At 44.6% G+C, this 15946-nt stretch overlaps 1 protein-coding gene across 1 annotated transcript in view; it reads left to right on the forward strand.

Moving 5' to 3' along the window:
- The window catches only part of LOC119449870 (RNA cytidine acetyltransferase-like), a 36429-nt gene that overhangs the window by 15510 nt on the left and 4973 nt on the right, over positions 1-15946 (forward strand). Inside the window, exons 9-15 of the mRNA XM_037713152.2 lie at positions 2692-2836; positions 6167-6380; positions 7216-7317; positions 7847-7921; positions 10943-11199; positions 14385-14433; positions 15626-15818. Of these exons, the coding sequence (XP_037569080.1) occupies positions 2692-2836; positions 6167-6380; positions 7216-7317; positions 7847-7921; positions 10943-11199; positions 14385-14433; positions 15626-15818 (1035 nt within the window). The remainder of the gene's footprint in view (positions 1-2691; positions 2837-6166; positions 6381-7215; positions 7318-7846; positions 7922-10942; positions 11200-14384; positions 14434-15625; positions 15819-15946) is intronic.

Genomic DNA, 15946 nt, shown 5'->3' on the forward strand with positions numbered 1-15946 from the left:
GCTGCTGTACAGATGTTTTCGATGTGGGAGGACCATGTGAGTTTGTTGGAGATCGTCAATCCCAAATATTTGTACTCTGTGGCTTCTGCGACGGTGCCAGTATTAATTTTATACGTGTATAAGAAAGGTTGTCTTTTATTGCTTACGCGTAGCAGTACAGTTTTCTCGGAATTCAGGGACATTGACCATGTTGTGCACCATTCGTGGATTTTCGCTAGACTAGAGTTTAAAGAAATTTGGTCATTTTGGCATGTTACCTTTTTGAAAATCAAACAATGATCGGCAAAGAGCCTAGTTTGCACATCAGGACTCACAGCTGCGGTTATATCGTTCACATACATGAGAAAAAGAATTGGTCCCAAGACGCTTCCCTGAGGCACACCAGACGTAACTGGCAAGGGCGTGGATGAGTATCCATCAACATCAACAAACTGAGTTCGGTTGGATAAGTACTGTTTTATCCAATTTATAATAAAAGATGGTAGGCCAAATTTTTGAAGTTTGATTAGAAGTTTACTGTGGGATACACGGTCAAAGGCCTTGCTAAAATCCAAAAAGATTAAATCAATCTGACCGGCCAAATCGAGGGTTAAAGCGACCTCGTGAATAGTGGTAGTAAGCTGTGTGATTGTTGAAAGGTTTTTACGAAATCCATGTTGGTGATCAGATAGCAGCTTATTATGTTCAAGAAATTCGGTTATGAAATGTACGAGTATGTGTTCAAGTATTTTGCAGCAGGAAGACGTCAGAGATATCGGGCGGTAGTTTTCTTTTTTTAAGCGGTCTCCTTTTTTGTGAACTGCCACTACCCGGGCGATACGCCAATCATCTGGAATGATAGCTAGCTTCAAACAGGAACGAAAAATCGCAGTGAGAATGTATGACACAGGCTCGGCATACCGGCGCAAAAAAGCATTGGGAATGTTGTCTGGGCCGCCTGAAGATCTTTCTTTAAGGTTCAGTAAGAGAGAAAAGATACCTTCTACAGATATAAAGTTATCATCAAAATCTGATGGCCCAAAGGACTGGACACCGCTTTCGGCTGGAGAGAATACAGAATGGAAGTATTCATTCAACACGTCAGCTACGCCACTAGGTTCCGTTATAAGCACATCCGCTTCTTTTATTTTATCTATTTGTTTAGATTTAGTGCCGAGAAAACGCCAGAACTTTTGAGGATTTGTTTTAATAAAACTAGGCAAAGTAACCTCAAAATATTTGTTTTTTGCGCAAGACAGCACACGGTGTAATTCTTCTCGAAGTTTACGCAGCGATTCATTATTGACGACCGTTTTTTTTCTTTGCTCGTTTAAGCTTGCGCTTCAAATGAATAATGTTTCTATCAACCCAGGGGTTGTGGCGATCTGACTTAATACGCCTCGTAGGAACAAAATTTTCAATGCACTTTTGAACAGTTGCTTTAAACATATTCCACAAAGTAATACCATCATGGTCGCGCAAATTATCTGCTAGTTCCCACAGCTCGTCGAGAATAGTGTCATCATTCGCCTGATTAAAGTTTTTGACAGGTTTGCTCTTTGGCCGAGTTTTCACGCAGTTATTTAGGGTGCAAGAAAAAAGAACTAACTTATGGTCCGATATACCAGCCTCTACACGAACAGCATAATCAGTAATGCTTCTGCTGACAAATATAAGGTCTAGTATTGCGCCGCCCCCCTCATATTCACGGGTGGTTTCATGAACAACTTGAACCAAGTCCCTTGTCAACATTATATCTTGTAACGTATTGTCGAGCAAGTGAAACGTAGTGCTGCAAGCCCAATTGATTGATGGCAGATTAAAATCGCCAGCCATAATTAGTGTTTCGTTAACGTTCGTTGTCATGTAATCTGATAAGGACAGCAAGAACTCAGGGGGTGAAGACGGAGGTCTGTAGACCGCACACAGTGTAAGTGCATGTCCCCAGCAGTTTATCTTTAAAAAAAGACTTTCATGATTTTCTACTTGCGGTAGTAATGCAGCTGATAGTGTGTTTTTCAAGATAACTGCGACGCCACCTCCCCGTGACGTGCGATCACGACGGAAAATATGGTGCGATTTGTCAACTATTACTTCGTCTGGCACGCCATCATGCAGCCAAGTTTCCGTTATTATCGTGATATGGGGATCGTGGCTAAGAAGGAGGCACTCGATTTCGTTTGTTTTGTTCACTATGCTACGAGCATTAAGATTAAGTATTCTAAGACATTTCGGCCTCGCGCATGCGTGATTTCATAGAGCATTTGACTTTGTGTTCTGGCTGAGTTTCACTGATTTGCTCCTTGCCTCTGCGCTATCGCGCGTAATTGCCTTCGGTGCAAGAACTGCTCGATCGTTTCCGTCCTCATCCCACATGTAAAGTACACCATCTACTTTTAGTTTGTCATGAATAAGAGTAACCTTCTTGCCGTTTGCCCTATCTTCTTTCTTAATACTACTGCTACTACTGCTACTGCTACTTTAAGGATAGGAAATGTTACTCCTGTGTTATTTCAATGCTGCTTAACTTGTTACCGACTGCTTGTAAAAACAAGTACTACTGCATTTTTTATTTATGAATTGTTTTTTTAGAATGCAAGATTGTGGAGGAAATAGTTGTGTGCCTGAATTCACTTTGAGAATATACTTTCCTCAGCTAGGTTGCCCAAACCGAAGTGCCATTGCATTGTTAAATCGTGTTCTCCTTTGCAGGGCGGATTCTGTATGAGGTGTCACTGAACGAGTCCATCAGATACAAGCCTGGAGACTCTGTTGAGAAATGGCTTAACCAGCTCCTTTGCCTGGATGCATCAGTACCCCCAGCTTCTGGCTGCCCACCACCACAGGACTGCCAACTATATCCTTGTGCTGCATATTTTCAGTTTCCATTGTTTACACTGCATGCACAAGCAATGGGATCGCAGAATGGGCCGTCACATAAAATATTTGTATAATTGACCAGCAGCCACATCACTGAATATATGTGGCTCAAACCATTGCAAGTAATTAGTTGGGATGTTATTGACAGTTAGCACTTTCAGGGAGAATGCAGTGCGACATAACATGGCATCGCATGACTTGTAACAAACCTGATGGCACAATTATGCATACAGCGTAATACATTGCTGTTGTGTGCATGGAAGTCCTTATGGAAAGCTGCAATCATTTGTGCTCGTGTAAGACAACTAAAATCACTGTGAAGTTGCCAAGGAATGCAGGTTTGGTATGGGCCATGCAGGCACTGGTTGTAACTTTCACTTGTTTCACGATGGCATGGCATTGACTGTAGTAGAAGCTGACCTGGTTGTATGCAAGCACAGATGCATATAGTAATGCATTGGCAAGCCTTCTTGGGAAATACAGTTATTTCATTTTATCAGTATATATATACAGTAGCCGACGGATTTTTCGGACTCCAAAAATTCGGACTTGTTGGATATTCCGGACTTCATAGATGTACCGGCAGGATTCCCATAGAGCTAATGCATTTTCGCGACCGATTTTTCGGACGCATATAGGTGCCAATGTTCGATTTTCCGGACTGAATCGCTCGCTCCGGCCCACGCTACCCGATCTTGGAGGCCGCCATGTTGGATTTTCCGCTGGCTTGGCCGGGCTTAGCTTCCAGTGCCCCCCTGTATAGCCTTCAAGATTAGTACACGCACGGTATCCTCTCGTCTCCGAGGCCATGCCCGCTCTTCCTTGGCCGACAAAATGTTCCAAAAAGCGGCACTTGCTTTTTTTTTTTTCGGTCAGCTCGGCACTATCGTCATATCAATTTAAGCGGAAAGTGTCGGTTGCGCCGTAGCTGTGCGCGGGTGAAAGCTTGCGAGGGTCAATCTCACGCACGCGAGAAAGGAAGGCGGCCGGAGGCGCGCGCGGACATCGTTCGCTCGCGGGGCACGGGGAGAAGGCGGCGGAGACGGTGGGGAGTTGCATTCAGCTCTTGCGGCTGCTGCCGAGGGAGCTGCCGCGCAGGCACCGTATCTTGAAAGCGATCTGCTATGTGGCCGAAGTGTGCGCCCGCGATCTGCGATGGGTACAAAGGGCGTGCACCGAGTGCCAGCAGCTTCGTATGCGCCGTTTTTTTATCTTTTTTTTTTTTCGACGTTCGCGTTGAAGCGAGAGAATAGACAGCGCGAAGGTCAATTTGCCCGCGGTCATCGAGCGAGATGTGTTCATGTAACCTGTGCACGCGTGACACCGTGCTTATTTAGCTAGTAAGCGCATATTTACAACTTTATACGGCCGATAAAACTAACATCCTTACTTCGTATCGGTGTCTATTAATTTGCTATCGCAATCGATGCTCCGCCTTTTGGGCGAAACTACGACATTTTTCTTAAGCCGGCCTCATAATTTTTTTTCTCTAGGGGATGGGGGGGGGGGGGGGGGAGTTTTTCGATCTGTTCGGTTTTTCGGACTGCTCGATTTTTCGGACTATTTTTCAGTCCCCGCGAAGTCCGGAAAATCGGTCGGATACTGTATATATATATATATACATATATAAACTTTATTTGGCTGGAAAATACTTTAAGTAGCGGTGGAGGGGGGGGGGGGGTCGGAGCCCCTAAGTCCAGGGCCCCAATGGCCTCTGCCACCTGCCTGACATGGCTAATTAAGGACTTTTGTCCTGCCAAGTCGGAACGGGCGAGCTGTGCCTCCCACTGCTACATTGTGATATTATTAGTTGGCCTATGAGGGTGCTCCCAGGTTACATGTATTAGTGTAGGTATGCCACCGATGATGATGATGATGATGATGTGTCATGGTGATCAGTAAGTAAGTTTTCAATCCTGCTGAGTTTGATTGAGCTATCAATGACCGTGGGCGCGATTGGAGATCTTTGTTCGTTTCACGTTCTGTTCAGTTGCTGCGACATCACAAAGTGGCAGTATGCAAAATTTTTTGAGAACAGGAGGGAGAGAGTAGCCAATCACCAAGCGGTAAACCATTCCATAACTGCAGCCACCGTTTGGATCCAATCCAATCACGAGATGTGACATACGCAGCCGGTCTCGTGGCGAGCAGATGATCGCTCGAACTTCACATCTCTCATCGCTTTCTGCTCCTAGCAGACGATGTGCTTGTAATCAAAATGATTGACAGGAGTGTATCGTCATTTTGTAGTCACCAAACTGACGCTTTCCCTAGACATTTGTAGTCCGGGGAGTTCGCCACTTGCCGATTGGGCAGCTCTCTCCCTCCCATTGTCACAAATTTTGCATACTGCTACTTTGTGACGTTGCAGCAACTGAACAGAACGCAAAATGAACAAAGATCTCCGATCGCGCCCCATGTATGGATGATGTGTCATGGTGATCTTCTTGTTTCGAGATTTTACATCAGAACTCCTTTCACACGTAGCACCAGTACAGCCGACTGAAATTTCCATCACTTGCAGGGGTTTTAAAATGTTCTGGCCTTGGGAAATTCCACCAACTTTCCCAGAGTGCCATGGAATCCGTCCCTTCTCCCTCATATCACTGTTGTGCTTATAAAAAAAAAAAAAGACTCTTCATCTTTTGTTTTCTTTTTTTTTTTTATTTATGTCCCCTTCCCCAAGGTGCTGAGCCCTGCTTCTTGCGCTTAAACCAGAAATAACACTTAAATGCGCCCAGTGTGCCAGTTGCCATATGTCATTTAAACGGCCAATATTGTCATCAATTGGCAACAAGAGTTGACCAGAATTTCCTCGCATGTTATAAACTGCAGTCGCGAGCACAAATGAAACATACTCAGCATGGCCACCGTGGGCCCGCAAGTTGCATCATGATGAGTTTTCTGTGCTGCTGTTGTGCGAGTCTCTTGCTGCTCGTGCACGACTCCAGACTAATTAGGCTTCTTTGCAGACTATCGAAGTGTGGATGTGGTGTGCAATGGCTTCGTTAAATACAAAATGCAATGCAATATTTATTCTCTAAATCAATAAATTGTGGGAGTAAAAGGAGAAAAATGGGATGGGGTCAGATTCGGTCTGACTGCACGCAGTATACCCCAAAATGCCGTTTGTGGAACTCAGAGGTTCAGTCGAACCCATTTTGAGAATCCCTGACATAAAGTATAATAGTGAAATGACTTCGCTGTTGGCCCCAGCTCCAGCTTCCTTTGCGCACCTAATAGTGCAACGTTAGTGCAGTAGCTTAGGCTAAGTGATGTCAGTAGTTCTTCCTTGACTCCTGGGCACATTTTATGTGAACCGGGACACCCTGTTCAGCTACCACAAGGCCTCGGAGGCCTTCCTGCAGCAGGTGGTGTCTCTGTACGTGGCGTCGCACTACAAGAACTCGCCCAATGACCTGCAGATGCTGTCGGATGCACCCGCACATCATCTCTTTGTGTTGCTGGCTCCGGTGCATCCAAACTCCAAAGCGCTACCGCAAGTGCTGTGTGTGTTACAGGTAAAGCACAACCCTCAAGAGTAAAATGGGGCTGCAATATTGCTTGTAGTCCTATTAGGCGAGAAATATGCAGTAACATGCTATAACCAGTGCCACTGTGTCATGATGCACACTTCCTGCAGCTTGCTTTATTGCCTGCTTGTTCATGTTCCTTGCTGTCACAAGGAACATGGACACTGTACTTCACTGGCAAACAAGCCAGTGAAGTACAATGAGGAAACTCAAGTTGCACTTTCAGAACTCTCAGCAGTTCTTTATGCCCATGTTATAAAATGACTTCTCAATATAAAATCGAATTCAATATACTTTTTATTTCTAAACAAAGTGATATATAAAGTTTTCAAAGGTGTCTGTTTGGTGAAAAAGAAACAAGAAAATCTTATTTACATTATTTGATAGACAAATGTGCTGTTTACAACTGTACGTCAGGTCAACTGAGGTGCTTGTGAATGAGAAAAAGCTACTTTCAGTTATCTGGTATACTCTTACAGTGATAGTAACTAAACAAGGAAACAGTATGTCACCAGATGTACGCAGAGCGTTCGTTGAAGAATATGATTACCATACTACACTGCCTCACATTGTATTAAAGGTACGTTTTCGTGTTGTTCTTTGCATTAAAATTCCATTGCAACCAGACACCACCCAGTTTCAAAACATTTGCAGCAACAACATTTTGCATGCTGGAAGCAACAAATTTTGCATGTAACCTTATTGGCTTCTGCCTCCTCTTCGTCTCCTCTGAAACAGTGCAAATTGGGAGGCAGATACAAATTTTTTTTTTCTACGTGCTCATTACTCAATGAAACCTTTCTCTGTCTCCTTTTTCTACTAGGTTTGCTATGAAGGCGGCATATCGAAGTCCAGCGTTTCCGACAGCTTTTCTCGTGGACGCCGGGCTCATGGAGACATGATCCCTTGGACTGTGTCGCAACAGGTTTGTTACATGACTTACTACCACTGGAAAAAGAAAAGTTTATTAATTGAAAAGTGCTGGTTTCTAGCCTGTAAGCTTTCATGAAAGTAACTAGCATGAGCACAGCTGCTCAAACTATTGCTATTCTCCTAGAGCTGTCATGACAGCTACGTGAAATTGTCAACTGTGGAATGTGCATATTGGGCACATCTGGAATTCTCTGCAATTTCAATTTTCTGTATTGTGAGGAGGCACTGACTGACTGACCGACTGGATGATGGGTACTGGTACAACATTGTTAGATACTTCAGTGACTGCAAATTTGTACTCAAGTGAAATGAATGCGCTCTTGAATGGTATTGTCATCAGGATATGAGGGCTTTATAACTATGTCATTGCCCATTCTGTGATGCCTAAGCTGCAACTGGCAATGCCTGCATGTACTCAGCTGTAAAGACTGACTACATGCAGTAGAGCTCCTGCTTGGGTACACGGTTGTTTCTCTTAACCTACATGTGAAGTGCTTTTTTTTTCTTTTTCTTTTGTTTAGTTCCAAGATGAAGAGTTTGCTGGTCTTGCTGGAGCTCGCATAGTCAGGATTGCCACCCACCCCGAGTACCAAAGGGTGAGATTTTTCTCTGCGTTGTTATCATCTATTTGTTTGATCTGCATTTTATAATTTCTTTCTCTTTATTTGTGTGATGACTGAGAAAGTGGCGCCGTTAATTTATACAAGGAGTGTACCGGTGTTAAAGCTTTAGTTCAACTTTTTCTTATACACTATGTTGGTGCATTGCGTGAGCTAGGCTTTGGATCACAGGAGAGTGCATATTTCTTGAATCTAGGGCGGACATTAGAATGACATTGCACTGTTAAGTTCACGGTTACCTCTAGACTTGAGTTTTCAAAAAGTCACAGCAAGCATGTACACCTGTAAACAAAAGCAACACATGACTTCAAAATGCATGAGTGAACCAACAAAGATAGGTGCTTTTGTTCTGGTCTGGCAAACATTAAAACCAGGGGCATCTCAATTTTACGGTTGGCGCACAACCACCTATCTGTTGATCAGTGACAGTAGTTATTTTTGCTTGAAAAGGGATTATTTGGCTTGCAGTCCACATGGTGCACACGGTATAGGAATAAAGTGTCCCACTGATAAACAGTATGAGATGACGGTCGATGTAATAAAGGGATAGTCCAACAATCTGACATGAAATCTTCCCTTCAGTCTGCTTAGACTGGCCAAAGGAGCAGGTCATGTAAAATATGCGTAGTGGAACATGATGCCTTGTGTTGCAGTTATCTATAAGTTGTTCTGTAATTTCTACTTTGACCAACTTATTTCTAGACCTGATGAAAGGTAGCTTTAGCTTCAAAACTGGCACGGCTGTTACTATTAAATGTGAAATCTGCACCTTATGTGTAAAGGTTACGATGATAGATCATACAGTCTGTTGCAAAAGTGAGAAGCATACCACTTTCACCAGTGAAGTGTGTCAGCTACTCCCTGTTCTAAAGCTCTGTCTTGGTGCAGTTCGAAATCCAGTCAAGCTTACATAATTTAACGCAAGTTTAGAGTTTGCCTGCAGTGAGACTGCACATTAAGCTGTCTGCGATTTAAAGCCTGTGAGCACAGCTGCAACGTACAAAAGCAAGCATGTGCCAGCAATGAAAGCTGTAGCCTTTATGCTTTTGTGCCATGCTGTACAGTTACAAGCTTTGTGATGGTAAATATAAGAATGTGCCACTCGATACAGGCAGAGCACTCTGGTGGGCAACTGTTGTAGTTTGCAGGATTAGTGGACATGCTCTCTAACTGCACCCATGCATTGTCTGTTACCGTCACTACCTCTTGGAATCTCAGAGAGATGGCACGTGTAGGTCACACATGTATGCATGCACCTTGATTTGTGATCTGGCTGTAGACTGTAGCAGACTGTGCAAAAGAGCAATCGGGGAGTGTGTTTGCTAAGTCTACAAGCTAGATAATGTGCCAGCCACTCGCCGGAGTGCTCAGCCTGTGTTGAGTGGAACATGCTGCGATGTTTACAATGATGGCGCTTGTAGAAGGTCTGTTAGAAAAGTATCCGACATTTTTTTTGTGAACACCTGATAGATATGAAACAAGTGCGCTTGCATCAGCCGACCTTGAACCTTCCTGCACTTGCACGAATTTTTCCCCGCCTGCCGATAGCGTCTGTCACTGGGACGCAGCGGTTGAGTGAGGTAGTGCGCAGTGCTCTCGTCGGTTTTTTTATTGCAAGGAAAATGACGGAGCGACTGGAGCAGTGCACTGCATCAAATTTTGCCACAAACTGGGTGACAGCCTAGTGGAAACTAGTTGAAAGATTCAGACGGCTTTCGGTGACGATGCTATGAGCAGCACACAGATTAAGGAGTGATACAACCGGTTTAAAGACGGCCGCACATCGGTGGAGAGCGAGCCACGCTCCAGTCGGCCATCAACATGCCGAAATGACCAGGTCTTTGCCGAAATGAAAGCTGTGGTAATGCGGGACGTCGCGGACGCCAGTTTATGTCACAGCTGTCCCCGATTCGTCGTCGGCGCGAAGTCGATCGACGGGGTAGACAAGCTCGCTTGCGTACGGAACGACCAACCGGCTTGTCTACCCCGTCGATCGACTTCGCGCCGACGACGAATCGGGGACAGCTGTGACATAAACTGGGACCGTCGTGTGACTTTCCGAAAAATTGCGGAAGTGGTGGACATCAGCACTTCTGCACATTCTATTATGACCAAAGATTTGTCTATGAAGAGAGTTGCGGCGAAATTCGTGCCGAAGCTGCTCACGGTGGAGTAAAAGCAACTTCGTGTTGAAGTCTCACAGGACATGCTGGATTCCACAAACAGTGACCCAAACTTCATGAACACCATAATCACTGGTGATGAGTCTTGGGTGTACGGGTACGACCCAGAAACCAAATCCCAGTCGTCACAGTGGAAGCATTCCACGTCACCAAGACCAAAGAAGGCCTGCAACGTCAAAGTGATGCTGACTGCTTTCTTTGACTCCCGTGGTGTACCACACCACGAGTACGCACCACAGGGTCAAACAATCGCCAAAGAGTACTACAGGGATGTCCTCCGTTGCCTACGTGATGCTTTGTGGCGCAAGAAACCGGAGTTGTGGTTAACAGGAAATTGGCGCATCCATCACGACAATGCTCCTGCGCATTCCTCGCACTTGATTCAGACTTTTTTGGCCAAAAACCAGACTCCTGTAGTTCAACAGGCTCCTTACTCTCCTGATATGGCCCCCTGCGACTTCTGGCTGTTTCCCAAAATCAAGAGGCCATTGAAAGGAGTGCGATTTCAGACAAGAGAGGACATTATATCTGCAACGACAGCCGAGCTAAACTCCATTCCGAAAGAGGGCCTTCTCGGAAAGCTTCCAACAATGGCAGCACCGCTGGGAGAAGTGTGGGGAGTCCCAAGAACACTACTTTGAGGGTGATTAGGTTTCCAACGCTCCAGTTATGCCAGTTTTTTTTCTTCGGCCAAAGGTCAGATACTTTTCTAACAGACCTCGTAATTGTACTTAACAACCAATTATAAAGTGTCATCTCTTCTACTGAAAGCATTTGCAAGCATGCTTTACTCAGCAAACTGCGGCCATTGCAGATGGGATACGGACTGCGTGCTCTGGAGCTCCTGATGGAGTACTTCATGGGTCACATCCCAAGTCTTGAGGAGAAGCCAGACACTGATCTGGACAATGTGCCACTGGCCGAGGAAGACGGGGAAGACGAAGGTGCCAGCATTGAACGCTTAGAGCCGCGCAAGGCACTGCCACCACTGCTGCTCAAGCTGAGCGAGAAGCGAGCTGAGCAACTCGACTACCTGGGCGTCTCCTATGGCCTCACAGCTGACCTGCTGAAGTGAGTGTGGAATCCCGAACATGAGTTAAAGCTAGCTGTTGCATCCGCAAAAGCAGTAGCTTTGTTGTCTGAGTTGTATGAGTTAATGTTAGAGCTTTCTACCATGCTTACTGAACACAGTACATCATCAAATTATTGTTACTGTGATTGAGGCTGTTCTTCAGTCAGAATGAGACACATTGTGGTGTAGCATTTGTCATAGAGCTATGCTTTTCTTGTCTTTATATATGCAGTATGGGGTGATCATGCTTAAGTTTTCCAGAATTTTCAAGTGAAGCTTCTATTGCCTCACAAGTGTCGGTGCCGTTGAAGGTGTGACCGCAAAAAACCAGTAAAGTTTCTTTTCCATACTGTTGAGGAATGAGGTCCCTATTATGTAGCTCGGCGGGGTTGAAGTAGCAGACAGGAAACGTGGCAAAAACTTAACACCTAGCTGGGTGTTTAGAGCCGAGGACGCTGCCAGGACGTACGTACGTAGTACGGAGCCTCACCGGTCTACCACTGCATGGTTACAGCCCAGACTGCCTGTGAGCGCTCTGTACTGCAGTTATAAAGGCAATAAAAAAAGGAAAAACAAAAAGGGAAGGAGAATGCAGTAGACCCCAGCCCGAATGGAGTTGGGCTCCCTCTCGCTGCTAGCGCTGTCTGCAACTGGCCCACTCCTTTCTTTGCTCATGGCTCTCACATTCCAATGCACTGTTGTCGATGGTCACAAGCACTTGACCTCCGCTCACCCTGTTGCTAGCAGCGGCCAAGGCCGTCAGACACTACGACGCTGCTATTTGGGGGGGGGGGGGGGTGTAGCGGGCAATCGGTTTCGTGGTCCGCTCTTCCTGTATGCCAAGGGAAGTAAGGGTTCAGTGCCCGGCGACACATTTTATGCTTGGCTGTGACGAGCGAGAGCCAGTCATTATTTGGGTTAGGCCGTCCTTTCTGAGGGAGCACAACCTGTCACTGCTGTCAGTCATTCGACCTTACAATTACGCATGTGTCAATGACGCATGCTCGGCCTTACAAAACTCATCTCGTGCAAGTGAAGGAAAACGGCCGGAAAACCTAATAATAGACCACTGGTGAAACACATGAGGCACGCGCCCGTAACACGTGACGGGAGCACCCAATCAGGAGTTTGTGCGCCCCGAGGAAAGGGCAAGGGAAGGAAAGGACCTCACGCGCGTTGCGTCGGGTCTCCTTTTCAGTGCACGCTCGGCAAACGGATGGGAAGGCTACGCATTGTTCGGTTGGCAGTGAAACAGGCTGCTTTCGACGAGAAACGCCGTCAGTGTCGCCCGGAGCAGGCTTGCGCTTGCTGTGCAGCTCCTGTGTTCAAGGCAGCCCAAGCCCAGGCTCGGTTACAGCGGCCCGTCTTACCGAAGTGCAGCGTCAATGAAGGGCAGCGAACCCCGAGGCCAGGGAACGCGACACCAAATTTTGAGGGTACGACAAGCTTCGCGTGCTCCCCTGTTCCCGGTAGGGGAAGGGCCGACAAATTAAAAAAAAAAAAAATGTCTGTTGCAGATAACATAACGCTAGTGACTAGTCCTTGAGCTGGATTATTCAGAGAGGCGGAAATTACTTGCACAGGAAATGAAAACACATATTCAGATAATTACATAAATCCCTAATTAACTTCATAATTAATTTTTTATGACACATATTGCAATTTATGAGTTGTAACTGTTGAGTTTGCAAGGCGTATCCACTTAAATTGAACTTTCAGAATGACACCAGTTTGGAGATACGTGTAAGCACAAAAGTAACCAGAACGCCTATGTATTTCCTCCCACACTTTGGGAAATATCTCAAAACTGGTGCCACCCTAGAGATTCATTTCAAGTGCATACGTCTTGCAAACTAGCTGGCTACAATTTGTAAATTGCTATATGTGCCGTACAGTAAATAATTATGAAGTTTATTAGTGATTTTTGTTAATTAGTTGAATATGTGTTTCGATTTCTCATGCTAAGAATGTCTGCCTCTTCGAATAATCCAGCCCAAGAACAAGTTATGCTAACTGTCATAGGTGATTTTTAAAAATTCCGGAGAACTTAAATATTATCACCCGTATATTTGGCTGCACATTTTCGTTTAGCTTCTTTCGCCTTTTTGTGTGTTGTACTACATATAACTCAGTAACATTTAAGTAAACTCTTCAAAGTGCAGGAGCTTTGTGCTTTTGCTGAATGTAACATTTGATAGCATACTAAAGTATGTGAATGTTCATCTGTTTTGTTCTCCTTGCATACGAATTGCACGGATAACAAAACAAAATTCCATGCACCTAGGTATTTGAGGTCTCGCGCTTTGTTAAAATGTTTGTTTTAACCATTTTATTGTACTACAGTTGAACCCACTTATAACATTATAGTATTGAAATGCCAAGAAAATCCCATCGTTATAACTGATATAATTGTTATAACCACTGGGTTACATGAAAAAAAAAAAAAAAAAGCAGAGGGGACAAACATCCAAATATTTCAATTACGCAGACAGAAAGAAGTACAGTCGAAGCCACTTACAGCATTACCGATTTTAACAATACTCGGATGTAACAATGAGTAGCTGCGACACTGTGAACTTTTGTGTGTGTTCTATGGTAAAATAAGCCACTTGCTACTATGTTCCCATGCAGCATTATTGGCTATAACAATTAAACCTGACTACTGGATGTCTGCGCTGAAAAGAAAAGAAACGCAGAATCCAGTGGGGGGGGGGGGGACAAATGCAATCCACCGCACTTTTTCGCCACACCCCGACTTGTGCCACACACCGTGCATGGTACACTTTAATCGCATCGCCCTACGCATCGCCAACCTTGAGTGCCCCTCTCCCATCTCCCTTCCACCCCTCCGGTACACGAGTCGACTGCACCACACATTGGAGGGGTAGATATCAATACTGCTCAGTACTGACATGGAAATACCACTGATACTATACATAAAAGAAAATGTGTTCTGTTTGCTGATGCAGGATCTTGATTGTTTAATTTCTGTTGTAAGTTAGCATTGCCCTTCACTTTTGTTTCTAATTTGTTCTTGTGTGTTTTCTAAATTAGGTGGTGTCATTGCTTCAGCTGCACTTAGCAGTGGTATCATGCATAATCTTTTGTTTCTGTACTGATAAGCTTGTGATGTACAAGAACTGAGCAGATTCATGATGTTTTTTTTTTTTTTTTCTTTCCTTAGGTTTTGGAAGAAAGCGGGGTACATTCCTGTCTACCTCAGACAAACCCCTGTGAGTACATTGGTATCAGCAGTTCAGTTGCCTTCGAATTGCTGGTCCTGTGGTCCTTGACATCTTCATTAGCATATGGTGCAGTGATTGGGAAGGCGGTAAAAATTTGTTTAAAAAAAGTAAATTGTGGGCAGGAGGTAGACTAAGAACTCAGTCAATATAATGACTACTAGTACTAGCATTTCCTCTGCATTGTTTGGAATTTAGCCAAGTTGTATTCTGAAGTGACTCATGAGTCTATCTTTAGAAGTGTGCTGTAGTTATCTTGTTGGTGCATCAATGAAAAGAGAGCAGCACACAGGACTGGTTGACTTTTAGCAAGCACTCTGTTAGTCTTCCTGAAACATGTGCTTTGTCCTGTCCCATCTCTTCCGTGAAAATTTTTTTGTCTTGCTAGTACTTATCGTAGCAAAAGCAACAGCACCAACTAGCCCAACTCTCTTCTTTAGTTAGTCTTCCTAAACTTTGTGTTGTCCTTTGTACTGTTTGCTCTGGTTGCTCAAATTTATTGTTGCATGACTTTACAAGTTGCTTGCGTATAGTATTAGTTCGCTTATGTTTGCTGTATGTCACATTTCTAGCCTTGTTGAAGCTTGTTCCTACTTTATTAAAGGCGAACTGAAACAAAATTTTGGACCACATAAGAAGGCTAGTTTAGATGTAGAGCTGCCTCCGTGCAAAATTTTTATGTTTGAAATGTGAGTGGATCTGTTGTGAAAAGCTTCCATGAATAGACATTTTTGATACTGAAACTTATAAAGTACTATATCAATAATAAACGCCACCATTATAGCTTGTCGGAAATGATGCGGAATGCAGCATGTTTGAGAACTAGTGAAACTCGTTGGCATACTAGTCAAATTCAAATTATTTGGAGAAGGCAAATTTCAGGATTAAAATAACATGAAGTTTGGGCCTATAGAAATAAATGGGCATTGGCCGGGACCTTCCGTTGAGATCAAATTAACTGAAAAATCTAATTAATTGAGTCAAATTAATAGAGGTCTACTGCACATACCACTCATTTATAACCAATTTAGCCAAAGGGAAATTTTGTTGAGGGTGGCTTTTAAGGCTGCACTTTTTAATTGTGCAACACAGCTGATTTCAATCTACCTATTCTTTCTCTCCCCCCCCCCCCCCCCCCCCCCCCCCGCGCACCATTTCTTGCATGACCTGGTTTGATGGCCAGAACGACCTGACAGGGGAGCACTCGTGCATCATGCTCAAGTGTCTGCAGGAAGGTTCGCAGTGGCTGCCAGAACTGTGGAAGGACTTCAAGCGCCGCTTCCTCTTTCTTCTTGGTTACCAGTTCCGAGAGCTGGCACCAGCCACTGCTCTTAGTGTGTTGCGAAACCCTGTCGACGACGCCATTCAGCCGACTGGTAGGTCCTTCTAGAATAATTTAATCGAGGGCCAGTCTGAATTTTTCTGAGCGCTTATTTTATTCTCTGTTGTACATGCTTTGTGCGCACCTTGCGCATTGTTTCATGGGTCTGCCTTTCTGTTCATG

Source organism: Dermacentor silvarum, chromosome 4, assembly GCF_013339745.2.
Source record: "Dermacentor silvarum isolate Dsil-2018 chromosome 4, BIME_Dsil_1.4, whole genome shotgun sequence".
Taxonomy (NCBI): domain Eukaryota; kingdom Metazoa; phylum Arthropoda; class Arachnida; order Ixodida; family Ixodidae; genus Dermacentor; species Dermacentor silvarum.